At 37.8% G+C, this 27,739-nt stretch overlaps 1 protein-coding gene across 2 annotated transcripts in view; it reads left to right on the top strand.

The window, feature by feature from the left end:
* Positions 1–27,739, top strand: part of samd12 (sterile alpha motif domain containing 12) — a 142,926-nt gene that overhangs the window by 38,786 nt on the left and 76,401 nt on the right. For both annotated transcript variants that reach the window (XM_038277086.1, XM_038277085.1), the window contains exons 3-4: positions 3,419–3,548; positions 21,720–21,860. In XM_038277086.1, the coding sequence (XP_038133014.1) occupies positions 3,419–3,548; positions 21,720–21,860 (271 nt within the window). The remainder of the gene's footprint in view (positions 1–3,418; positions 3,549–21,719; positions 21,861–27,739) is intronic.

The following is a 27,739-nucleotide window of genomic DNA, read 5'->3' as shown; positions in this document are numbered from 1 at the left end:
TTCAAGATCTAAGGTTGTGTGAATGGTAGAGCTATTGTTTATTTGTTAAAGTATTGGTTTTGTTTTGACCCTCCTCCTTGTCAGTCCACCTCCTGCTGAGATTAACAAGTAGAAGCAGCTGATGAGGTGGATCTCATTGTTTGTTTGAAGGAGTGAGGAGTGCAACAGTTTTTTCACACACATCGCTTAACGTTTATACTTGAATTTTTTGTAAGACAACTCTGAGAATATTTGTTATTTTTAATAAGTAAAGAAAACACCCCTTTTTGAAACAAGAAAATTCTCCACGAGTGCTTTTTGTTTTGTGAGTCGAAAAACCTCCTCCTAAGACTACTCTGGCAATTTTTGATTATTTGGGAAACTATTTTGATGCAAGAGTAGCCGTAAGAGCGTCAATACTTTATTTCCTGCTTTCTCCATAAATCTAAATGCTATCTGACAAAGTCCTGAATTAATGTTTGTTTTAACTGTAAAATAGCCACAATTTGGGCACAATATTCCTTTGTAAAAAAAAAAAATGTCTTAAAGAAAACGGATGACAGTATCCATGTGGTCTTTTGAATACACAAATGCATCAGGTACCAAAAGTAACTATTGAGAATTTGTTATTCTTATACATACCTGAGATTTTGGTTGAAACCACTCCAGGTATTCAGTTCTTCACCAAACAGTTAAAGAAATAAAAGCTTCCCTCAGCTGTTTCATGGTCGACTCCTCTGGTGATCAAGATGGTTGACGGATAAAAAAACACAGACTAGTCACTCACCTCTCCATATTGATGGTTTTTAGAGCACCTCATCGTCATCTATTGGTTTCTGGACAACACAGTATAACTTGTTGACCCAGCTTCAATGTGCCGGTTTGTTTTCATGGATTTGCTTTAGCTACCTGGGAGTCATATGTTGATACATGTGCCTTTTACTACATGTGTCTCAGTCAGAAGTCAAAGCAGGCGGCTTCTGCCATTCCAGAGCTGTCACTCAAACCACTAATTGGTTCGGTGTCTCCTGAGCGCTCTTTCAGCCTGATTATATTCGTGTTGCCTCTCTGTACCGTTTTTCTCTCTCCACCCTCCTGGCTGTGCTGGATGGTGCGGCAGGAGGGCACCAGCTCACCTACTGTAGCGGCGATGGGCTAAATCAGTGCAGAATGTAAAACACAGATGGCCATTGACTCACAAATGGGTTCATGGAAAATGAGAGCCTCTCCTGTCAGTCTGCTGAGTCTACTCCACTGCTTTGGGTTTTTTTTTTTCCATTTCCCTTCCTCATCTGTCAGCTTTTCCTCTTCCTCTTCTCATTCCTTCTCCATCTTTCCTTTCCTCTCCTCTGTCGCCTTGGGCTTACAGTCAGGGTTAATTATCTCAGATCTGAGTTGTGTTTAATAGTTAATGTGATTTCTTTCTGTGTCAGAACTCTGTCCCCTCAATATTCTCTGAACATTTATCAATGCACGCTTGCATTAAGATATGCAACCTCGCCTACATGCCTGCAAAATCGCCTGCTTGCTTTGGCTGTCTGTCATTTCACCAAAATACCAACCATATGCCCAAACCAGCATGCGCCTCTCCCCCAATTTCTTTCTCTCTAGGAAGCTAGATATAGAGTGAGTGGGAGTAGTGGTGGAAGAAAAAGAACAGGTGAGAGCTGTGGGGAGAACACAGGCTCCATCTGACAGGGACTGTAGGAGATTGAATTCGGGGTAGAGATGATGGAAGCAGCAAGAATGGAAAACCAAGGATAGGCCTCAGCTTTTCATTGCTATGCTGCACCATGAGGCAGGTTGAAGTGGAAGCGAATAGATTTGAAATTTTAATCACCTCTCTGCTTGCAATTTTGGTAGCCTCTCAATCAAAAACAGGAGCACCGCCGACACTTTGAGGAGGGATCATAAGGCGTTACCTGCTGTTCAAGTGTTTCGTTTCGAGAGGCTTCTGAGTACCATGCATTATGTACACGTGTGTTTGCTTTGGAACATTTCTGTTTATTCAAATACTTTTATGAGCTGGTTGTATAGTGGCCAAGAGAAGTCGCAGTGCTGCAGCTGCAAAAGCAGAGAATATGAACAAATTCATTTAAAAGCACCTGAAAAGCAGCAAGTGCTCCCCAGATACTCCCAAAAATCGGCAAATACTCAGAATGCTTAGAATATTCCCCTTATACACAAATGAAGTAGCATGCTGTAATCATAAAGAATTTAAAGATGCATTTTGGAGAGCCTGGACATTTTACAAACCAGACGGGTTTTATGTTCACTTGCAGATTGTTGTTCTTTTAATAAGACTGTTAACAGGAAGGCTTTCTTTTTAAATGCAGAGAGAAAGCTTTCCAGTCAGAGGACAGGGCCACAGATGTATTTTTATTGGATTTTGTTAGAGAGAGAAGACGGAAATGAGGTTGATGGAGTAATCTTAAAAAAAAAAAAAACAACTAACACCAAAGCAATTATAAGCAGAGTATGAAGGATAAATGACGAGTTGCATCTTTTGTAGCAGCAGGGATTTACCTGCTGCTAAGTAGCATTTGGTTTTATTTTCTTCATTTTTTTTTTTTTTTTTTTTTGCAGGGCATTCAAAAGTTAAAAATAACTGTACAAAATTTATGTTGATAGTATTAAAAGCAAAGAAGCCCTCTATGGGCACATCACATGTTGCTGAGGCATTAAGGTGTTTAAAAAGAAGGATAACCCTCTACAGTATTTACATTTACATTGATTGTGATTTCTTTCTTTGAATTAGAAAGCTTACTGTAACTTTACATGCATTTACCAAGTCTTTAAACGGTTTGGAGATGCTTCCACGGCTTTGTAAACTTCTGATTTTTATTATATTCACCATTGATGGAGTCAACTTAAGAAGACTCACTGCATCCTTATGCTATATGATGAGATACAATCAAAATAAATCAGCTAAGACATAACTGGACGTCCGCAATTATGGCTCACCCTTCAGTATAACTTAGAGATAGGTACGTGAGTGTGTTGTTGTGTAGTGTATTGGTACAGTGTCGCTGGTGGAAAATGTTGAAAATTCAAGTCAGTGTATTGTCATTTATTATAACTGGTGTTCATTTATCAACCTACTAGTGAGGACCTTTTCCTAAAGACATAGCAAGAGATAAAAAGGATACCTTGGTTGAGATATGCTGGCATCCTTTTGATCAGGAAAACTGTAAATTGAAACCTCTTAATTTTCACGAAAATTTCATAAGATACTCTATAAAAGATTTTCAGTAAGTAGTAAAAATAATGATTGAGACGAGTTTGCAGAATGACCAGGAAGTCTGGCTGATTGGAAGTGACATGATTAAATAAGGGGTGGCTTAAAACGGTTGTTCAGCTATTTATGACAGATTTGGATTCATAAAGGTCACTCAGCTTTCTAATTTTTTTTCTATCTGTCTTTTCCTTTGTCATTCAGCCTGGATACGTGAAGCTGTCCAAACCAGTGGCCCTTTGGACTCAGCAGGACGTTTGCAAATGGTTGAAAAAGCACTGTCCCAATCAGTATCAGATCTACAGCGACTCTTTCAAACAGCACGACATCACAGGTACATTTCTGAACCTGAACAATGATCCCCGAGGAAAAGGCTGCTCAGCAATGCTAACATTTGATTTGATGCATCTATCTTTATTTAGGGTAGTGACAGCCTAGTGGTTAGGGCATAGGGCTTGGAATCCTGAGGTTGTGAGTTTGAAACCCACTCCAACAGACTGCTGCTCTGGATCTCTGAGCAAGACTTTTAACCCCTGATTGCTCCCCGGGCGCTGCACAGTGGCAGCCCACTGCTCCCCAGGGGATGGGTTAAATGCAGAGAGTAAATTTCTCTTAAAAGTTCAGTTTTAATAAAGTTAAATTGATCTATTCAACAGACTTGTAAATTGAACACTAGCAAGAAAAGCAAAATAAAAAAAAACAGCAATCAATAATCTAAATATACAGGTGCTGGTCATAAAATTAGAATATCATGAAAAAGTAGATTGATTTCAGTAATTCCATTTAAAAAGTGAAACTTGTATATTATATTCATACATTACATACAAACTCATATATTTCAGATGTTTATTTTGTTTAATTTTGATGATTACAAATGACAACAAATGAAAATCTCAAATTCATCATATCAGAAAATTAGAATATTACTGAAGACCAATAAAAACAAAGGATTTATAGAAATGTTGGCCAACTGAAAAGTATGAACATGAAAAGTATGAGCATGTACAGCACTCAGTATTTAGTTGGGCCTCCTTTGGCCTGTATTACTGCAGCAATGCGGCGTGGCATGGAGTCGATCAGTCTGTGGCACTGCTCAGGTGTTATGATAGCCCAGGTTGCTCTAATAGTGGCTTTTAGCTCTTCTGAATTGTTGGGTCTGGTGTATTGCATCTTCTTCTTCACAATACCCCATAGATTTTCTATGGGGTTAAGGTCAGGAGAGTTTGCTGGCCAATTAAGAACAGGGATACCATGGTCCTTCAACCAGGTACTGGTAGCTTTGGCACTGTGTGCAGGTGCCAAGTCCTGTTGGAAAATGAAATCTGCATCTCCAAAAAGTTGGTCAGCTGCAGGAAGCATGAAGTGCTCTAAAACTTCCTGGTATGTGGCTGCGTTGACCCTGGACCTCAGAAAACACAATGGACCAACACCAGCAGATGACATGGCACCCCAAACCATCACTGACTGTGGAAACTTTACACTGGACTTCAAGCAACGTGGATGAAGTGCCTCTCTTCTTTTCCTCCAGACTCTGGGACCTTGATTTCCAAAGGAAATGCAAAATTTACTTTCATCAGAGAACATGACTTTGGACCACTCACCAGCAGTCCAGTCCTGTTTCTCTTTAGACGCTTTTGACGCTGTCTGTGGTTCAAGAGTGGCTTGACACAAGGAATGCGACAGCAGAAACCCATGTCTTTCATACGTCTGTGTGTGGTGGTTCTTGAAGCACTCACTCCAGCTGCAGTCCACTCTTTGTGAATCTCCCCCACATTTTTGAATGGGTTTTGTTTCACAATCCTCTCCAGGGTGCGGTTATCTCTCTTGCTTGTACACTTTTTTCGACCACATCTTTTCCTTCCCTTCGCCTCTCTATTAATGTGCTTGGACACTGAGCTCTGTGAACAGCCAGCCTCTTTAGCGATGACCTTTTGTGTCTTGCCCTCCTTGTGCAAGGTGGCGATGGTCGTCTTTTGGACAACTGTCAAGTCAGCAGTCTTCCCCATGATTGTGTAGCCTATAGAACTAGACTGAAAGACCATTTAAAGGCTTTTGCAGGTGGTTTGAGTTAATTAGCTGATTAGAGTGTGGCACCAGGGGCCATCAATTTTGAACCTCTTCACAATATTCTAATTTTCTGATATGATGAATTTGAGATTTTCATTTGTTGTCATTTGTAATCATCAAAATTAAACAAAATAAACATCTGAAATATATGAGTTTGTATGTAATGTATGAATATAATATACAAGTTTCACTTTTTAAATGGAATTACTGAAATCAATCTACTTTTTCATGATATTCTAATTTTATGACCAGCACCTGTAGATAACATAAAAATAGAGACTTTATATTATAAAGAGGCTAGGACCCAATGCTGAAACTTTGTGTTATTTCTCAAGCGATCCAATCGTGATGAAGATGCTTCACCCACCAAAACAAACTGCTGTCTGTCCTTCTCATAACTTTTTATCCAGTAAAACTCAATGCTCCTGATTCCATATTTTCCCAAATGATCTATTAATAAACCTTTACAATTATTTAAAATCATGTCTTTACATCTGTAAATATTCTGAGCACATTTTATTCTTTTTTTTCAATCAATATACATTATCTTTCTTTTAATATATTTTCCAATAATGTGGAAAATTGTGGAAGCACGGACTACAATTTGAATATTCTTGCTTACTTCCCTTTTTCTGTAAATATATTACTTTGAGTATTTTTTTGTGGAAATGACCTAGCTTGAAATAAATTACAGATTTCACTAATGCCATGCATACCGTATATAAACCTGAAGTTTTTTAAGACTTTCTTTTTTTAACTATCTCCAAAAGATGTTTTATTTGTAACAAGGTTAAGAATTTAAAGATTTTGGAAAACATTTAAAGAACTATGTTTTTATTTCATTTTTTTTTATTTGAATTTTTGTTATTCAAAACAGAAGGACTCAGTATTACATATGTATGTGAAGAGGTCTGAAATAAAAGTGTGGATTTCAATGATTGACTAAAACTTGCAACCTTTAAAGGTGCATAGTCATTTATAACCTAGGTGACTCTGCTTCGTTTAGATGTGTTGTATGGATTACCGCATCCTGCTGGTATGCTGCTTGTTTTATTTGTGTTTTATGCTTTGTTTATACTCACTGTGTTGGTAAATAAAGCCCTTTGTGTAATATGTAGAATAAAAAAGGAGCTCTAATACTGTGCATGTAAACAAGGGGTAAATAACAAATCATACGGCTAAGCAACGGTTAGCACCTCCCAGTGAAGGTGTAAGAATGAAGAAAAGTCTGAGATCCAGTAGCCTGATAAACCAGACTAAATGTGAGATTAAATGCATCATTTAGTCTTGCCCCGATGAATGAGACTGCCACATTATTACATAATAAACATTTGCAGATGAGGAAACATCCATGGCTCCATTCTTTTGCCATGTACAAAATGAAGATTATAACTATATAGCCAGACCGAGGAACTTAGCCTCGTGAGACCATCCTGATCTCGCAAGCTTTCAAGGTTTCACTCGCAGATCAGTCTGGAGACTCTCCGTTAAAGAAAATTTGGAGCCGTTCACCAAACGAACGTCCAATCAGCGTTGGCTTTGAGGCAGGTTGAGGTGTGACGCAACGAGAAGCGCGGCAGTTCAGTCTAAGGAACATGGCGGCTTCAGCCGATGAAACTAGCGTTAGCGTGGCTATCAAGCAAATTTTATCGGAATTACAGTGCATTTCTTCACTGAAAGAAGAGCAAAACACTGCTCTGGAGGCTTTTCTCAGAGGAAAAGATGTTTTTGCTCTTCTCCCGACTGGTTTCGGCAAGAGTAGCTTGGCTTGTGGTTGTGTTTTTGTCGTCGCTCTGTTAGTACGTCATATGCTTCGTTGATCTGATTGGTTTATTTGGCCCGTCTATCACCAACATAGGCCAATCAGCTAACCAGTATTTTCGCCCCTTCCCAAAATTACTTCAACGGAAGGTTTCCAGATGGATATGCGGAGCAAATCCATCTGGCGGAGTCACGTTACGAGAAACTGGTCTAATTAGATAAACTACTGGGAAAAACACCAGTTCTGACACGCAACAGGCAGCTAATATTAAGGTGTAATAAACTCACACATCATCACTGATAATTATCCTAACACAGAGAAACATGGCCTCTTATGCCCTGAGATCTAACGATCAGCTGATGCTCACTGTCCCTTTTGCCTGAACAGACCTAGGGAAGAAAGCCTTTATCTACGCAGCTCCTTGTGTGGGGAATATTTTACAGAATGGAAGCTGACAGAGTTTTTATCCTTAAATGCTTTTAAGTTGAAAATGAAAGAATTTGAAACAGCTTCTATAATCTATCATTGTTTTACTTGATATGTTTTTTTTTTATGTACCTATCATTCAATTTAATATATTTCTGTTCAGTATGTAGCTTTGCTGCCTCTTGTTCAGGACTCCTGTGAAAAATAAGTTTTTAATCTCAATGGGATTTTTTTCCTGGTTAAATAACGTTTAATAATAATGTGTTGCAGAATTTTGGACGGACCAATTTGTGAAGCCAATTTATCTCTCTTCCTCCATTTACATGATAAAAGTCACATAATGATGCCTTTTTGTAGGTTACACAAGTCTGAATTTAAAGATGGAAGGAGTGACAATGCATACTCCTCACTTGACCTCATGGCATGGTCGCTGATTGAACTGAATCGGCCAGCGCGTACATTTATACCAATACAGATCGTGTAGCGCTGCCGCCTAACAGCTGACAATGCTAATATCAGCCTGTACTCAAGCAAATATTTAGTTTTTGCTGTCATATCTTTGTCACTAATACAGCTAACATAGGGCTGGGCGATAATTCAATAACGATATATATCTATCGATAGACGTGTGGCGCAATAGAAAAAAAGCGGGTCGATAAAAGTTCGATAAAAAAGAAACGCAGTTTTCCTTCCTTCTCATTGTAGCCTAGCATGTAGGTTTATGCTAGTCACTGCTTCCTCCCAACCAATCACAATCGCGGACCCAGGCACGCCGTCACCAAGCGCCGCCCTCTCAAACCACAACACAGAGCACATGAAGATGTCGCAGCAAGGAGAGTCGGAGGAAATTGTTTCAAAGAAGGGTTTTTGTAGTTCGGCAGTCTGGCAGTATTTCGGTCATGGCAAGTCGGACCAAAAACAAACCACAGTCATCTGTAAAATGTGTCGGGAACCAGTGAAAACCAAGTCTGATAACACAACCAACTTTTTTTTTTTTATCATCTCAGCCGCTCACACCCGCAGGAGTACGAGCTGTGTAGGCCCCGGCACGGCTCTCCTCCGAGGAATCTTCGGAAATTTCGGGAAAATATATATATATATTTTCAGTTCTGGGCAGTTTCCCACGTAGTTCTAACAATTGGGATAAAAATGCTGAGGGGCCAGAAACTTCAAAGTAATAACTCAGGTTAAAGCAGGAAACGGGGGCGGTGGGGGGGTGGGCATTTATTTATTTGTTATATTTATTTTGGTCACTTTTCTGGTCACTTTAGTTTATTCTTTGTCAGTATTTAATAACATAACCCAGGTCTCTTAACCTCTTACACCCTAAGGGGGTATAAATAAATTTCTGCCTGACAAAAACACACAAAAGTAAATCACTTATATCACTCAAGAGCTATTAGATTTAAGAAGAAACTTTTGGTACCTCTGTAAAGGTAAGATGTTATGAATGGTTTTCTGGTGTCAGCACCATTGTAGCTTTGACCCTGCCTGAAATATTAGGGACAAAATACAAAATATTTTGCATTTTTTTGAACCTCGCCAAAATTTTCTTTGAAATAAACATTGCAAAACACTACCAAAATATTATTTATAGCACAAAAAAGTAGTACAGACTTTTAAATCTAAATGTTGTGTAAAAATATACCAAATTTGGACTCAATCAGATGAATCATATTTATTTTAGAATGGTATTAGTGAGAAATTTCTTAGGCGGAGAGGCCATTTTGGCACATTTATCCATAAATGTCACCAAACTGTGCCAAATGTGTTTTTTACATCAATACTGGGGGTTTGTTAAAATTACGAAGTCACGTAGCAGCTGGACCCACCGGTGGGTCCGTAGGGTTCTAGGGGTTAAGTTATTTTTCTTTAAAATAATTCTGTTATGGTTAAAAAAGTTGGTTAAATAAAGATTTAATTCGAAGTCTGTGTTTGTGTTTTTTATGAAAATTAAATCATTTAGTAATATTATAAAAAGTCCAGGGAGAGCTGCACATAAAATATGGTTTCAAATCTTTTCAATAATTATCGATATCGATCAATATGCATTTTTTTTATCGATAAGCTTTTTTTCTATATCGCCCAGCCCTAAGCTAACATATTTAGCATCTCCATATGACAATAAATATTAAAAAGTAATGACCAAAGCATTGTAGGTGCTTTTGTAAAGCTGCTATGCGGTTACTTTGTTAGGTTGTAATATCTAAAACCATTAGAAGGTGGACATCCTTCTAAAAGCTTTGAGTGTCCTACATAAATGAAAACTGAAAATGATTTGATGAATTGTTGTAGGTAAACCTTGTAGACAGATACAGCGTCTCTCTTGTACCGGCTTTAAAAACAAAACTAAAAACTATATGTAAATTATCATTGAGATGATCATTAAAGCTGTCCTATGATTCCAGGTAATATCTCAAGTTTTGGTAGAATATCTCTTCTTTCTTCTAAAACTCTTCAGAAATGTCGACATGTTGCTTTCATGAAGCCAGATTTTATTCATAATCTCCCAGGTGTCTTCCACACCTGCTGTCTGGATCGCAGCCCATCCGTCTGTCCATCCCTCCCTCCACCTGTCTGTGTTACCAAAAGTAATGTTACTATGTCAATCACTCCCCTAACGAGGTTCTTCAAGGTCACTTTGGGTCTAAAGCTTCAATCCTCATAGAAACAGACGACCATTAATTTCTACAGCTCTCTTTCCTATCAGAGTCCAAATGATCACACTAATATGTTTATTTGTTGCTCCCGAGGACCTCCTCGACTCAGTGACCAGCTGGCTACATAAATCGCCTGCTGGTCGTGATGAGTGTCACACTGACTCATTCTTTGATGCTATTTTAACCGCTATATGTCTTTGTGGAGCTTTAGCATCGCCTGTTTAATGGTCTGAGAATATGAATCTTTCTGCTTTTCACCACGCATGGTGCATATGTCTCATCAGCTGCAAAGAGGTCGAATAAATGACCCACAGTTCATTGCATACTACCTGAAGCGATGCTTCAATTTGACAGTAACTCCAGGGAGAAACATTTTAGACGCATTCAATTTGTTTTCTTTTCATTTGAGTTGCAAGCGATCAAACACTGCAGAATTGCTCATGAATTTTAAGACTGTGGATTAATCACAGTCGGTTGTGTTTAAAAGATAATTTGGTTTAATTGTCCAGAAAAAAACTAAGAAAATCTAGCACTGAAAACTCCCCATTTATACTAAAGGATGCCTTTAATTCATGGTGTCATTATTGTTAAACTAGCTTTATTTCTCTTCATTCCCCTTTTGAAATATTACAGTTTGGCAGTGTGTTGTATGAGAAGAGCATTAGAAGTTAATTTCCTTGTTTTTTCGTTATTTTTGTGACTTTGCAAATGTAAACTGCTGAATTATTTTTTTTCTAAAAAAGCCATTGCATCTGAGCAGAGTGTTGAATACTCGGCATACTCTCGTAATTTCCTACTGTGACAATTAAGAGATAATGACATGCAAAGAAATCTGCAAGTGACTCAGTTTGTCTTCACATTTGGCATTAATTAACAGAAGCCAATTAAAAGAGGCCAGGCCTTACCAATTGGACTCACAAGGCAATTTGCATCCTAATCAATCTTTGGTGTATTATGGGGATGTTTCTGTTTTGTTCCCACACAGTAACAGAATAAACAGGGCTGACATATGTAGCATTGTTGGGAAAACAGTCGTGCAGATGAACAAATAGAGAGTTTGTATACATTTATAGGAAAATACAGGCGTGCATCTGAGAGTCTGTTGGTTCGGTGTGTCTAACAAACCCTACATGTGACCTTTTGGATCATTTAGAATGCATGACAGAGGCTGGAGTTTGTTTTTGTTTTTTCATTCCACCAATCCATCCATAACTGAATACCTCTTTTCTACTGCCAGCGGTGCTCAATCTCGCTTGTCTTGGCAACGTAGTCATCCCTTTCACTAAGTAGCAAATCAATGAGAGGTCTCTTTCCAAATCATAATTCAAGCAGACAATCGCGTCCTCCCTCTTTAGATATAAACAGCAGCATAGGGAATGCATTTCACTGCATGGCGAGGCGCGTGGAACATCTTAGCATTGAGCGACGTCAGTATGCAGCAACAGCTTCACTGCTGTAACCTCTGCCAAAGGAATCAATGCTTTTCGTCCTCCCTCCAGCCTCTCCTGCCAAGTAACCTCCTCCCTTCCTCAGTCCTCACCTCGCAGCCCCAACAGACATGGCTGCAAATTTGGCTTCAACACCCAGCTTCTATTAAAAATGCATTAAAGCTTATTAGGGCATAATTAGATATTAGTCCCTAATCCGTCAATTTTGCTACGCAATGACAAAGCTTCGCTGAAACGATAAGAGATGGTTAGTATCTCAGTTCTTTAGCAAGAAATGCTAGTTTTACATTTAGGCATTAAATATAAAATCAAATCCCATGTGTTTTTCTTTTTCTTAAACAAAATCAGACTTAATATTGCTAATTATTTATTATTTAAACAGTCCTTTAAACCTCTTATGAAAAACAGGTTATATATGATGGGCTATATAAAGCACAGCATTCTTCTTCCCAACTAACTTTTCATTTCCAAGTCTTTACAATTTGTTTTTGTTTTTCTGTTTTGGTAGCTGTGAGATATGGTCATTTGGTTTACTCCTCTTAAAATATAGGAATTGTTGATAATATTTAATTCTGTGAAGCATAAAATATGACAGCCTGTGCAGATATTTTCAGCTGGTCACTGGATACTAAATCTAGTGAGCTTCAAAAAAGAATGGAAGGTGATGAACTCTATTTCCATGTTGTTGATTACTCGCTGCAACAAACCTCAGCAGCAATTTAATGCTTAGTAAGTGAGTTTTGCCGGTTGCTGTCATAAAAATGCTGCTGTTTAATGGTGAAAAGAATGTACAGGAAATTAGTCAAACAAGCTACAGTATCAGGGCTGTATAACAATTTGGAAACCTATTGTAGCATGAAGACCTTTTTTTCTACTAATGGGCTACTTGTTAGAAAGTTTGCTGAGCTACAATATAATTATGATTAGTAATGCTGATTGTAATTCTACTGTAGATCAGCGGTTATGGAAACCAAAGGCGTGTGGTCAAGTATCTTTGAAAGCCAATTACGATTTAAATCCCGGAGGCTCCATGATGTAGAACATTTTTAACTTAAATCTTGTACAGCCTAAAATGGGCTGCATAGTCAAACTCTTCTTGGGGAAGTTATAGTTTTTACTGTATAAATGTTTAAATATGTAGTATAGCTTTATTATTATTATTCAAAGAGATGTTACTTGTTTTTGCTCAATTTTTATACTTTGATATGAGGAAACTCCACAGATGGAATGAAAATTTTCCTTATATCGGATTTTGGCCTTTTTCAAAAATATTTCCCCAGCAACAGATGACAGAGAAATTCCAAAAAAAAACAACAACAATTCACTTGACTTTGTTTCCTGGTTTGAAGATGTTTCACTTCCCATCCAGGAAGCTTTTTTAATTCAAAATGTCAGAAATAGTGTTGAGTTCGAGGCAAATTGAAACAGACAAACGGGTCCACCACTTTGGAATGGGGGTCTTTTGGCTTCTTTTGTTAGCCTGCAATGCTTTGTACCTGTCTTTGTCTCTGAAAGGGGCGTCATTAAAGGGACTTGTTGACCTGAATGAATAGATGAGGTCTTCATTTTTGGGATATACTCAATTGCTGCATTTTTCTTTTTTGGAATGACTATGACCTGGAGCATATGACAGTCACATGTAGTGGTTCACAATACCAATACATGCTAGCTGTTTCAGGATTTCATTTATTATCTTGAACTATTTAATAAACACTATTACCAAAAGTATTTGCTCACCATCCAGATTATGAGAATCAGGTCCATGGATACAGGAATATAAAGTCAAGCACCTATGCAGGCAAACATTTGTGAAAGAGTGGTTCATTCTGAGGAGCTTAGTGAATTCTAGTGTGCAACTGTGACTGGAGGCCACCTGTGCAACAGATCCTGTCGTGAAATTTCTTTGCTCCTAAATCATTCATTCAACTGTCAGTTGTATCATCCGAAAATGTAGACATTTGGGAAGGAAAGCAGCTGAGCTACAAACTGGTAGGACATGTAAACTGGTGGAGCTGGATCAGCGGATGCTAAAGCACTTGGTGAAAAGAGATCGCCAACTTTCTGCAGAGTCGATTTCTATATACCTCCAAACTTCACATGGTGCTCAGATTAGCTCCAGAACAAAGGTCTTCATGGAGTGGGTTTCTATGGTGTAGCACCTTCATCATCACCAGCAGTGCAAAGCATTGGATGTGGTTGGGTAAAGCATGCCACCACTGGATTCCAAAAAGAGGCATGTTCCCTGGAGTGAAGAAACACTTTTATTCATCTGAAAATCAGACCAATGAGTCTGGGTTTGGCTGTTGCTATGAGAACGGTACTTGTCGGACTGCATCTTAACCAGTGTAAGGTTTGGTTTAGGGGGGATTACAGTATAGTGTGGGACTGTTTACCAGGAGCTGGGCTTGACCCGTTAGTTTCAGTGAAGGAACTCTGACACTTTCCCTACTCTTTGGGATGACCTCTTCATCTTCCAAAACGACTGTGCGCCAGAGTACATAGCAAGGTCCATGAAGACATGGATGGCAGAGTCTGGTATGGATGAATTGTTCTGATCTGCACAGAATCCTCACCTCAACCTGATAGAAAACCTTTAAGATGAATTAGAGCGGAGACTTAGAGGCAGGCCTTCTCATCCAACATCAGTGTGTGACCTCACAAATCTGTTTCTGGAAGAATGGTCAAAATTGACATTAACACATTCCTAAACTTTAGTCTTTCTAAGAATTAAAGCTTTTCTATCAGCAAATAAAACTGACATTTTATTGAACCCCTATGGATTAAGAACGGGATGTTACTTAAGCTCATATGCGGGTCAAGGCAGGTGAGCAAATACTTTGGCAATATAGTGTCATTTTGACACCGCAACTGGTCAGTAATTTATTTCCAAGTCTAATTAAGGGGAAAGAGCTAAAATTCCCCCAGAAGAATGTGATAAATATTTGTCCCTTGCCAACCTAATTCTCTTCCTATCAATTTATTTATTGTCTACCACATATTAATGGTCTGGTGTCAAAGGTCACAGGTCTAGAAGAGCAGATTTAATATAGTTGGTTACCAACTGGCCCAGGGTGTAAAAATCCCAAGCGAAGAAAGAGCCATGACTGTAATTTATAGAGATATATCCTGCCTTCATTTCTCCAAAAGTGCATTAAGATAATTTCGCTAGAGACTTGAGAAGGCATTCCTCCTTTGTCTTGGTTAAGAACTTACAGCCCTAGACTTAGATGAGAGTTTTCTCATTCTGGCAACATCACAGTTGACTGCAAATTGCAAAAGTGTGCATTAAAAGTCGGAGCTTGACGATACCAGCAGAATTCTCCCTAAAAACACACCTAGAGTCCAAACTTTCTCTCCACAAATACACGTGGAGTTCCTGACCATGAATGCTGTGACTGGTGCCGGTTGATATCAACCTGCACTGGGAATGAGATGGACTATGTGCCAAGAATTTTGGAAAGAGATTTTACTTTGGCCAGATGGACCTTAAAAGCATAGCTGGCACATCGTAGTCTTGCACTACCAATAAAGGACGGATAACATCTTGCTTTAAGGAGGGAAACCATGGAAACTGCACAAAAAACAAAAACATAGACCGCTCTGTAAAAACGTTTGTCGCAATGATCAGAAGAACACTTTTCTAAATGCAGCTTTTTGATCAATCAACCTTAGGTAAAAATCAGTGGAAAAAAAGAAAATTTTTACTTCAACCATGAACAGGCAGGTTTAAAGCTGTCCTTGTCTCTGAATTAGCCAGAATATTCCAAGTCTAAACAAGATCTATTGTTCTACTGAGGCAAAAAAAATGGACAGGCCCCTGCCTGGAAAAACAATGTGTATTAGTATGAAATGTGGGGAAACACAAACCCATGTTAAATTATTTCACCAGAATATTAAAAGTACAAATTCAAGCTAGCCAAGTGAAGTGAAGAGAAGTGTAATGCTAATGAGTGGGTTTTTGTACACCTGTTCTTTTTTTTATCTCTACAAAATGAAGAAAACTCCTGGAGGATCAATGCTTATATGTGTATGTGTGTATTTTGGTGTTCATATTTAAGAGGGAGTAAACAAATGCACGCTAAGCTCCCATTCATCAAAGCCTTGGTTGACTGTGCCAGGCTGTAGCTGCAGATTAATCAGCTTCAGCACAACACGGCTGCTCACCCACCTCTCATTAATCCGATTCTCAGGGACAATGTGTTTGTCTGTACATTGCCCAGCAATGTGCACATGAAGTGGGTTTGTGAAATATGAATTTCTATGTTTGGTTTTTGTGTAAAAATCTTTTGAAAAATTGAGAAACTTACAGACATTAGAAGTTAGAAGTTTATATTTTCTCTGTATAGTTTCTGCCACAGTTCTTTTACAAATGTTAGTGTTGTTCTAGGTAAAAAGTTAGATCTAAGTATCTATAATTGTATAATAATCACTGGCCATTAACTTCCTGGTTGACATATCTGTCAGTAGATGATGCTTAGATTATTATTTGGGTTGTTTTTTTTATAGGGCTGGGCAATTAATTGAAATCACAATTTTAAAAAATATATAATTTTTAAATCGCAAAGGTGCTTGATTTCAGTCACATCACAATCACCAGAGTAACAAATAATTTTTACCTCCACCCCTTTGGGTGGCAGTAATATACTTAAAGCAGGTTTACCACCACAGAGATGGGAAGAGAAAGTCACAGCTAGTATGTAGATCCATGTATGTGAGCTGGATGTCAGCTCTTTTCCAAATTACATTAATGTTGAGTAAAGATTCACTCCAAGTGAAGAAATGAGCAAGATTTCAAGCTCATGAAAACAATAAAAATCTAAGTGTTTGTGGTTACAGCAAAGAAAAGTCTTTCAGCTCTAGTTACTTACCTTAATTCCAGAATTGCAATTGTTGCGTTGTTACATCATTTACAGTACAGACCAAATGTTTGGACACACCATTTCATTCGAAGACTTTTCTTTATTTTCATGACTATGAAAATTGTAAATTCACACTAAAGGCATCAAAACTATGAATGAACACATGTGGAATTATATACTTAACCAAAAACTAAAAAAAACTGAAAATATGTCTTATATCAGAGGTTCTTCAAAGTAGCCACCTTTTGCTTTGATTACTGCTTCACAAACTCGTGGCATTCTCTTGATGAGCTTCAAGATGTTGTCACCTGCAACAGTCTTGAAGGAGTTCACAGAGAAGCTTAGCACTTGTTGGCCCTTTTGCCTTCACTCTGCGTTCCAGCTCACCCCAAACCATCTGGATTGGGTTCTGGTCCGGTGATTGTGGAGGCCAGGTCATCTGGTGCAGCACCCTATCACTCTTTCTTGGTCAAATAGCCCTTACACAGCCTGGAGGTGTGTTTGGGTTCATTGTCCTGTTGAAAAATAAATGATGGTCCAACTAAACGCAAACCGGATGGAATAGCATGCCGCTGTAAGATGCTGTGGTAGCCATGCTGGTTCACGATACCTTCAATTTTTAATATATCCACAACAGTGTCACCAGCAAAGCACCCCCGCACCATCACACCTCCTCCTCCATGCTTCATGGTGGGAACCAGGCATGTAGAGTCCATCCGTTCACCTTTTCTGTGTCGCACAAAGACACGATGGTTGGAGCCAAAGATCTCAAATTTGGACTCATCAGACAAAAGCACAGATTTCCACTGGTCTAATGTCCATTCCTTGTGTTCTTTAGCCCAAGCAAGTCTCTTCTGCTTGTTGCCTGTCCTTAGCAGTGGTTTCCTAGCAGCTATTTTACCATGAAGGTCTGATGCACACAGCCTCCTCTTAACAGTTATTCTCGAGATGTGTCTGCTGCTAGAACCCTGTGTGGCTCTGAGCTGCTGTTAACCTGCGATTTCTGAGGCTGGTGATTCGCATGAACTTATCCTCCGCAGCTGAGGGGACTCTTGGTCTTCCTTTCCTGGGGCGGTCCTCATGTGAGCCAGTTTCTTTGTAGCGCTTGATGGTTTTTTCAACTGTACTTCAGGACACTTTTTCGGACAGACTTTCTTAAAGTAATGATGGCCACCCGTTTTTATTTACTTAGAATTTGTATTAAGGCAAGAAAAAGCAGCTAACAGTCTATTCAGTAGGACTATCAGCTGTGTATCGACCTGACTTCTGCACAACACAACTGATGGTCCCAACCACATTTATAAGGCAAGAAATTCCACTTATTAAACCTGACAGGGGACACCTGTGAAGTGAAAACCATTTCAGATGACTACTTCTTAAAGCTCATCTAGAGAATTCCAAGAGTGCACAAAGCAGTAATCAAAGCAAAACGTGGCTACTTTGAAGAACCTAAAATATAAGACATATTTTCAGTTGTTTCACACCGTTTTGTTAAGTATATATTTCCACATATGTTATTTCATAGTTCTGATGCCTTCAATGTGAATCTACAATTTTCATAGTCATGCAAATAAAGAAGACTCTTTGAATTAGAAGATGTGTCCAAACCTTTGGTCTGTATTATATATAGGGTAGAGGTGAGTATTGGCCACGGTGTTCCGATACACATCACTATATTGCAATGTCATGATATATAATGAGATTCTACCCAGCTAATAACAAATTTAAATGCAGGGATAAAAGGCAAGTGCTTGATCATTGATCATTCAGAGGAAAAGTTGAGTCAAAAAGGATTTGCTACAAAACAAGTTCAACAAGTTTCTTTTTCAGTGAAACTACTGTGACATCTCAAATTAGTTATAACAACATAATGATGGCATTTTGACCACTGCAAGTGAGAACCTTAAATATAAAATACCCTGAGGTACTGGCTGCAAAAAATTTGGAAAACATTTTTTTTTAAATCAATATTAAGATCTCAAAGATTGATATTATATTGGGTGCCAGAAAATCGCAATATATTGCCAAACTGATATTTTTTTTTCGCCCGCACCCTAATATAGGGGAGTTTGTTTCCTGTTTTACTGGGTCCAACTCAGCTAGGCGCTTTTATATTTATATGTATCGTTTCATGCTATTATTTTTATCAAGTTTTTTGTGGTTTTTAAGTTGTCTTTTTAGAAGCCAGGCATTGAGCCTGCAAAGTAGCGTTTCATGGTATTTTAGTATAATACAGTTTATGTTACATTTCTTTTTTCTAAAAATATTACACATGAAAAATATGTAAAACTGGAAAATTATAGGGTGTCAAGATACTAAAATATCAAGCTGAGTTTGATATCCAGGAAAATATTCTATACTTTATAAATCCAGTCAGAAAATGCACCCTCATTTCAGTCAAGAGTAAATATTTTAGATGAGGAAAGGTTAGAGATATTTTTATGTTTTGAACTAAATGGACCAAGTTAGTCTTTCTCTCTTGAATAACCAGCAAAGCATCAGCTGTATTAATATTTAGTTTTTACCTCCTGCTTTTTCCATTCTACATTTCAGGAGCTTTTTATATTTGATTTGTCTTTTTTTTCTATCACATCAACATTCAGCTCCTTCTAAAGCAGCTCTTTCTCTTACTTCATTTATTTCCTCCCGATCACTTTCCACTTCTCCACCACTCCCCTCCTCCTCCTCCTTCCTTTCCTCTTCTCCTCCTGGCCATGCTACACTGCACAGTGCATTAATAGTGGTATGAAAAATTCCCAGCTGAGATGTGGTGGGATCGTCGATGCCAATGACTCAGAACTGGAGAAGCAGAGAGTTAAAAGGCTTGGACTCCTTACAGAAGCTGTTCCACTCCACTGATGTTGTCTTGCTGACAAGGAGGCATGGCACTTTGGCTGAATGTTAAGCTGAATGTTTTTTATTGTAATCACTGATATTCTGACAGTGCAATAATTGCAGCCCCTCACCATGGTGTACTTTGAAGATATTATTTAGATTTTTCAGGTTAAAGATTCATGCTAATTGGTGTTATTCAGTAGATATATTAAACATGTACATATGTCAGATTTGCTCTGATTTTGGAGTCTGGCAATATCAAAAAGCACTCCCACAAACTGCGTCACTTCAGACCGCTCTGTCAATCAATAACCTGACATTTTGTTTAATAACACGGTGCCTTTTGGCTCATCAACCTCATATGCATCCCTTACCATCAGGTGCTGCTGATTCTCACTCACTGCCCTGATTGTTGGAAACTGCCAGATGACACTTTCCCTACTCTTAGGATGCCAGTGCTTATGCTCTCAGGTCCCTAATGTAGATCTTGTTGCTTTAAACATTTACTCGACTTTTTCCCTTATTTACCAGAATTTATTAATGGTTTCTTTGTAGGAAAACATTTGTGAATTTACCAAGACTGCAATAAAAAAAAAACAAAAAAAAAAAACTTTTATTTTTTATTTTTTGGCTACATAATGTTGTTTTTCATTTTGTTAATGCTGCTGTTCTGGATGCCTAATTGTGATTCTTTTAAAAAATGTTCATGAAATCTGTTTTTTTTTTGTTTTTTTTTTGTGGTTCTTTTTACTAAATAAACCTGACCTGCATGGGTATAAGAAGAATAGAGATGTCACACAACAAATTGTTTATGGAAGTAATGATGAATGTGACTGTCACTAGTAGAGATGTGCCGATCAGGATTTTTGGGAGAAACAAATAGTTCTCGCCTCACAAGATAATGGACAGTATTTTTTAGGGGTTTATAGTTAATCCCAATTAATACCAAACCTGCAGGATCGGTCGAAAACTGTATTGTCTTTTATCTCGTGTAAATGCAGCTATTGACAACAGATGATCCTGGAGCAAAGGAGAGCAATTTGACTCTCTGTTGCCATGCCAATCTATCTTTGGTTTCAGGTGGCAATTGATGGTTAGTCAATATTTATAGACCCATAACAGCATGTGCACGTTTTCTCTATCATGTCAACTTTTATGTCTCTGTCTTCTCCATCAGTCTGGACTCCATCTTGCTTATCTTTCTTTCCAGCTATCATTCCAATACCCCACCGCTTCCTGTAAGCCTTTATGACTCCGCCTAGCTCTCCAGTGTTAATGTCATCTTTAAATCTGATGGAAACTGAAAAATATCACAAACCCACTATCGGTGGGTTATATCCAAGTTTCCCCAGCTGTGGTTTTACAGTGGTAACGTTCAACAAATCCCAAAAACATGTTTTTTATTTGCCATTAGTGACTTTTAATGAGAGTAAGAAGTCTACTGAGAACACAGTACGATGTATTTTTTTTATCCTCTCGACTAAAATTACCACGCTTGTTGCATTAAACCTTACAAAACAAGCTTCAGTGTCTTTTAGGGGAGTTTAGTAGGGCGTCACTGTGAAGTGGAGATAAATGTTAATAGTTCTGGGTCTTTGCTGTTAAGAATCAGAAAACTCTGGCATGTCTTGAGTACTTCTTTAAATCCCCTAAGATTGATGGTGTTTTAAGACAGCAGAAATCTACTCTCAACCCCCATTGGCTCAACTCTTTGGTAAGATTTTCTTTTTCTTTCAAATGCAGGTCTTTTAGCTGAAAATCTTAAAGATGAATACTAACTGCCATTCATATCTCTACGGATTCTGTCTTCCAAAAAAACAAACTAAATAATCCCTTTAACTTTCTCAGGACTTAAAGGACTTTTCTTTATCCAACCGTAGCACTGATTGAGCACAGCTTATTGTCAGAACAGGGCTCTGGGGTAAAAGAGCAAAACAAGGTTTTTGCTTATTAATCACCCTATATTATCCTGTCTGCTTACCATCCTGCATGTGAGAAAGAACCTCATAACAGGGGCTAATAATCACACAATATTCTACAAGCCTTTTTTATTAGCAGCCTAAATCCTCTTCATAGAAGCCTATTGGATGATTAAATAATGTATTTTATACAAGGATTTGCAATTAACTAAAGAGCTTTTAGGGATTCTTGCTCAAGGGATGTACTGTTCTGATATTTATGCAAAGAAGGATCTGCTTCACATATGGTTGTGCTGAGCTTAATTGGACAATTCAGACTGATGGTCGCATAACAGGGAAAAGACTCTATGAGATGTCGGTTTTTATTAAGCTATCCTAAGAAGTCCAATTTGTGCACAATTCACCCACAATACCTTGTGTTTCTCTTCCTTTACATAAATCCTTAATTTATCATTTGTAGCCGTTTGCCAAATTTCCTCTAGTTGGTTTCTGAATCTTAAGCCTTGTGCTTTTGCTCCTCTTCTTTCAGGACGAGCCCTCATGAGACTAACGGACAGAAAGCTGGAGAGAATGGGGATCATACATGAAGCCCAGAGGCAGCACATCCTGCAGCAAGTCCTGCAGCTTCGTGTTCGTGAGGAAGTCAGGACTCTTCAGCTACTCACGCAAGGTAAAGTTTTCAGCCCCTAAATATTGCATCAGGACATTTCCCTGCACTATACAGCCTGTTCTCCTCGCTTAGAGTTATTTTACAGCACACTTTTGCAGAATTATCAATAACAATCGTTCTAATAAATATACCAGTCATTCATTATTCACAAGCCATCTGTTGTCATGGCAATTTTTGCATATTTCAAAACCCGGAGGAAGTGATGAATCAGAAAATTATGTAACAACAGAGCCATGCAGAAACCTTTTTTTTCTGCTGTTTTGTTCACAAACTAGAGTCCTAAAGATAATGGTTCGTGGGTACAGTTTTATAGCTCAAGAAAAAAAATATATAATTATTTACTTTACTTGTGATAAGCTCTTATAGCTGCAGGTCCCAGCAGCGCTGACTCTAAAATTGACAGTTTCTCATGTTACAAGCAGAGATAGTACCTGACTATGCTGATATCTGCTGAGATGAGCTCCAAGGTCATTTCAGATGGTTGGTCCAGATAGATTTAATGGATGCAGATAATGAATACACAAGGTTTTGCAGTTCAAGGCATTAGGTTGTTCTACAGTATATTCGAGTTTGGAAAGATACGAGAACTGTGCTGACGGGAACGGTTTTCTTTTATCAAATGTATGCAGAATAGAATAGAATAAGAAAAATGAAGACATGAAAATCCATGTCTATGTAATATTATGTTTACTTATTTTTTGTCTGTTGGGAAAGCATTCCTAACAAGCAAGTTTTGCACAACAAAATGAAGATTTTTTTAGAGACACATCTCTAACTTTTAAGATATTTTACTTTATTTACCAGCTACAGGGTAGAATAATGATTTGAAGTTTCAGAGTAAGAAAAAGATACATTTTTTATTAGGTTTTTCTAAAGTTTCCACATAATTCCGCAGGGAATATTTCATGCAGCTGTGCTTCACAGTCATGTTTTCATGGCTGGTTTTTGATCTTATATTATAGTACGCTTTACCTATCTTGCAATAACCCTAGGTTCCACGAGGAGTGGAAGTGGCGCATTCACATAACAGTGCGGCTCCTCAGGGCTGTCGTGGTTGATCGCTGCAATTCTCGTCAGTCAGAGTGGAGTTTTCTGAAGCATCCCAGAAGCACCGTACACTACTATAGCAGGGGTGATGCAATCCGGACATTATCAGAGTCTAGCTGTATAGTAAAGCTCACCTTTGAAAATGCTCCTGGTGGAACATGGTGTCTGTGCAAAGCAGTAGTGCAGCTGCGGTGCGTCTGCGTCATTTCATCTTGCAGTGGAACCCAGGGGTTCCTCTATCGAAAGCCCGGGAAATTTTTACAGGTAGTCATTTTGAAAACATTCCAGCTTATAGTCTCCAATTTTTGGTTCAAAAATATCTGGTCAAAGCTTTCTTTAGAGATAAATTAGCTGTAAGAATACACCAACATTAACAGAATGAGGTTTCCTATCCAGCCATGATTACATATGGAAAAGCATGTTGCATGGGTGTGATTGACTAATCCTCCACATCTTTGACAGTTATAGTTTATTGTGCTTTTGCTCAGAATAGATAATGGGATCAAAGTGTAAAATTCACATTAATCTTCTGCAAAGTGACAACTTTGCATTTCTTTGCTGCAATTGAAAACTAAATTTTGGTGTTATTTTTTTTGTATTTGTGAATCTGCCGAGTGATTTAGAAACAAGTCACTTTCTGGTCACTCAACAACATGCTACCACCAAGTCTGCTAGTTATTAACTGAACTAACCTGAAAGTAGATCAAGCTACAGTATCGTTCCACTTTCAAGCATCTGTAGCTGGACAGCAAAGTGCATCTTAACATTAAATAAGGTTATTATTAGATCAATGCTGCGATACTTGAGTCACATTTTTGTTAATCCTCTATGGTGTTATCTTCACTAGAGCTTTTTCACAGGAGGAGCCACATCGAAAATCTTAAGACGGCACATCAAAACCAGAAAAAAATCACTGCCATTGAAAAATGGCTGTGATTTTCTTTTTCTTTTTTAATTTTTATCAAGTGGGAACAATTTTCAAGATTATTTTTCTCACTATTAAATTAAAACAGTATAAGGATGGCAAACTGTACCTATCCATTAATGCTAATGTCACTTTTAATCAGAAAGGGCTGGTGCGTTTACTGCCGCATAAACAAATCTGTTTCTGCTATGGGGGGGTTTGCGGGAGGAGCCACAGCCACCTCTCTCCCCCTGAGGTCCATTAGGTGTTGCACATGTGAGGAACACATGTTGTATAAGAGCCTTGGTGCTCATTCAGCAGTGATTTGACACAGGAACAGAAGGCAAAGTACTTAATTTAATGGATTAGTTAAATTAGTTGTGCTTTCATCTTTATCCTGTCTATATCTGGGTTAGGCATTCCCACTACTGGTACTTTATAGGGGTCAGATCAGGTGTAACTTTTTGCCTCACTCTATCATAAGATCTCTCTATGTATTAGTGAGTGAAAGTTTTTATCCAATACCTCACCATGATTTTTTTAAAAACCACAAACTTTCGGGCAGTCGATGCCAGGAATACAGATACCTCCTCCTCCCTTTCACTTTGTTTTCCACCTGTAGTTTCAGACAGAGGAAGCACGATCAATACAGCCTCCAAATATGCACAGCCACTGTTTACAATTTAGGCACGTACAACAGCAGCAGTAATCCATTATGTTAATTCAATTCAATTCTTTTGATGAGCCATTTTGAATTCATCTATAGCCAAACTAAAAGCTGAGATGCCAAAGTTGAATCAGTGGCAACAATGCTAATAATGTTTCCAGTGAATCAAGTAGCGTCTGTTCATTTTCATTTTAGCTGGAGAACATTTATTTTGAATTTTATGAATTTTTACTTCCTGTTATACTAGAGCATTTTTTGTTTCACCCCAAGTTCATCTTTCTTTTACTTTATTCTTTCCCTAACTAGTTGTTTTATTTGATCTGTTTTACTTTGATTCATTAGTCTTATTATTTTTTTTTTTTGCTGTTTTGATTTTACATGTATTTAAGATTTTAAGGAGATCTTTGTGGGTTTAAGATACCGTTCAATTGGCATTGGCTGATTTTTTTTAATTTTGTACAGTTATGCTTCTGATATCTATCTATTCTTATTAAACAACACTTAATACATTTAAATATTTTAATTTATTTTAATTACATTTTTCAACCAATTCCAAACACTGCTGGAGATTTCTGTTCAAAGTGGAATTTTAATCATCTCCAAATTAAAGCATCTTTTTCATAATACACAAAAAATGTTAATTTGTGTATTAGACAGTTAGGGGCCTAATCCAGTCTCTGTGGGACTCCAAATATAACGTTAAAGAACTCTAATAAGTATTCTCCTGCCTAGAAAGGCCTGCTCTTAAGTTGGCTTTATACCCTGTTCAAAACTGCCTCTAAATCAGAGATTTTTTTAATTCCTCATATAATATTTTAGAGAAGCTTACAATATTTAACGACTTATTTAATTTTAAACTGCCTTCTAAATACCTATTTGATCTGTGATTTTTTTCCAGTTAGCCAAATACATATGAAATTCCTTAAAATTCATAAAGTAAGAGAAGTGCCCAGAAAGACATTATATCCTTCCTTATAGTGTTTTGGGGTAAAGGGTTAGTGGGTGAGGTGGAAAGATTATGGCATAAAATTAGCTGCTTTGCTACATACTGTAAATACATACTGATTAGTCCATCCTCTAATTCATTTAAAAAAAAAGACAGAAAACACTTTGTGACAGAAAACAATATTTCCAACTTTTGTTGTTTTTCTTGGCCTCATACAATAAAATCCTCCGTTTACATCATGTAGTACACTTCATGCTCTCCTTATTTCCTCTTTTCTACCCTGTGATTCTCAGCCTGCCCCGTTTCTCACTCAGCAGATCCAGAAGCTCTCCTTTGCCAACCAGCAGCAGCAGCCGCCGCCTGCATCATCGCTGCTGTTCTTTCACACCCATCTGCACCGAGTCTAAGAAATCAGGGCTGCCGCAGGGGCAGAGTAACAAATTCCAGGGTTCCAGTTTCTTGGAAAACATTTTGGAGTGAATTAAACTAGGCTGTCTGTTTTAGTCCCTCAGCAAGGTGATGAGAAAAAAAAACTGTAAGAAGGGACAAGAGAGGTTATTTAGTTGAGTGATGACACTTGCTAAAGGCTACCCTCAGCATCCTAAGACATTCTTCCCTTTGTTCTTTTTTTTTGTTTCATCCTCTCCTCTTCATCTTCTTCCTTCTGTATTGATGATATGAGAACAAACAGCTCAGCCGTCTCAGCAGGATTCCTTTTAGACAGTATCTCAGCCTCTGGGAGAGGGACGAAGAAGATGGAAGTTTGTTGGAGTGAAAAATGTAAAATGGTGAATCAAAGAGAAAATCAAAGAGCATAATTTCAACATTTAGATTTCTGTACAAATAGGTCACAGTTAAGAACAAGCATGTGGAGAACCAAACGAACATTAAGCTGTTTTTTAGGAATGTGTGAAATTGGTTCTTATTTTGCATGTTTCAATGTTAAGTAAAAATGTGTCTAAATTTGGAGAGAGAAAAAAAAACACGAAGAGAAGATTCTTTCCTTTTGCTTTTTACAAAGAGCATGGGAAATTGGAAGATGACATGTTGAAGTCAGAGGCTCAAAGGCACACTTTAGTTGTTCCTAAAAAGAGATTTAGCTGTACCCAGTGGAGGCAGAGAGAGACACAGGAAGTGAGAGAGTCTTAACGAGGGAATGGTGGCGATGTCAACGAGTTCATAAAAAAATATCATCAAGAATTTTACAATTGGTGAGAAATAAAATGCTTATTGACAAATAAAAGCAGAGAGTGTAAAGATCTTAGATGGAAAACAAACATAGCTCTGTTTTTGTTTTGTTTTTTCGTAGATGGATTATCCTTTTACTGTCATTTAGGTTATTAGTCTACAGATTTTAACTTAAAAGCACAACAACTTGGATCTGTTTTCTATTTTATCGGTCATTGATTGTAACATAATTAAACTGCTGTATTGCCTGAGTGAACATGTTAACCTAGACAGTTTATACCATAATTACAATTCTTCTGGCTAAATGAAATCCCTGTGAGAAGGATACTAATTTTTAGAAGCTGAGCCGTTTTCAGACATGATCAATAGCATTAAACAAGGTCTGCTGAAAAGAGTAATTAATATAATTTCAAGAAAAAAGAAGGAACCATACATCAAAAAATCTTTGTGAGCTAAAAGACATTCAACTTTGTTTAAAAGTAAATTAAAAAAAATGTGACATTCCGGAAAACATTTAGAACCTCCTCCTTATGCCGTATATTTTGGTATTTAAAAAAAAAAGAAGAAGAAAACATTTGTCTCATCTGTTTTGATCATGCATTTCAAATTTAGTAATTGGCTGTGTCAAGATGAGTACATTAGTTTTTACAGTCTTATTTTTATTTTGGATTTTTGAATAATGAAGTTACTAAGTGATATAGTTTCACTACTATGTCCAAAGTGATTAAAAAAAAAAGTTTCACTTTTTTCAGGATTTGGTTGTGGTTTGAGGACCTAAATGCAGAGTCAGTGAGGCAGAGGTGAGTTTCTTGTTGGTTTAATAAAATGTTACCAGATAAACAGCTGAGGCAGGAATCAAAGAATCCAAAAAAATCCACCATGAAAAATGTCCAAACAAACTAGAAACTAGGCAGGAATCCAAAAAAATCAAAAACATGAAAACAAAGTCAAACAAACTAGAAACTATGGAGACATCTGGGGGAAACCATCACGAGGAGGAAGACTCAGAGAGACGGAGTTGGAGGAAGTTAGAGGAGGAACCAGCACTGAAGAACTGAACAGAGAGAGTATTTTTAGGGAGACTGAAACAAAGAGAGGACTAATGAGCAGATTGGGAGCAGATGTGA

Source organism: Cyprinodon tularosa, unplaced genomic scaffold (genome assembly GCF_016077235.1).
Source record: "Cyprinodon tularosa strain WSP-4 unplaced genomic scaffold, ASM1607723v1 ctg13, whole genome shotgun sequence".
In the NCBI taxonomy this organism is placed as follows: Eukaryota; Metazoa; Chordata; class Actinopteri; order Cyprinodontiformes; family Cyprinodontidae; genus Cyprinodon; species Cyprinodon tularosa.
The sequence above is the reverse complement of the archived record's forward strand: the minus strand, read 5'-3'. Positions and strand labels throughout refer to the sequence as shown.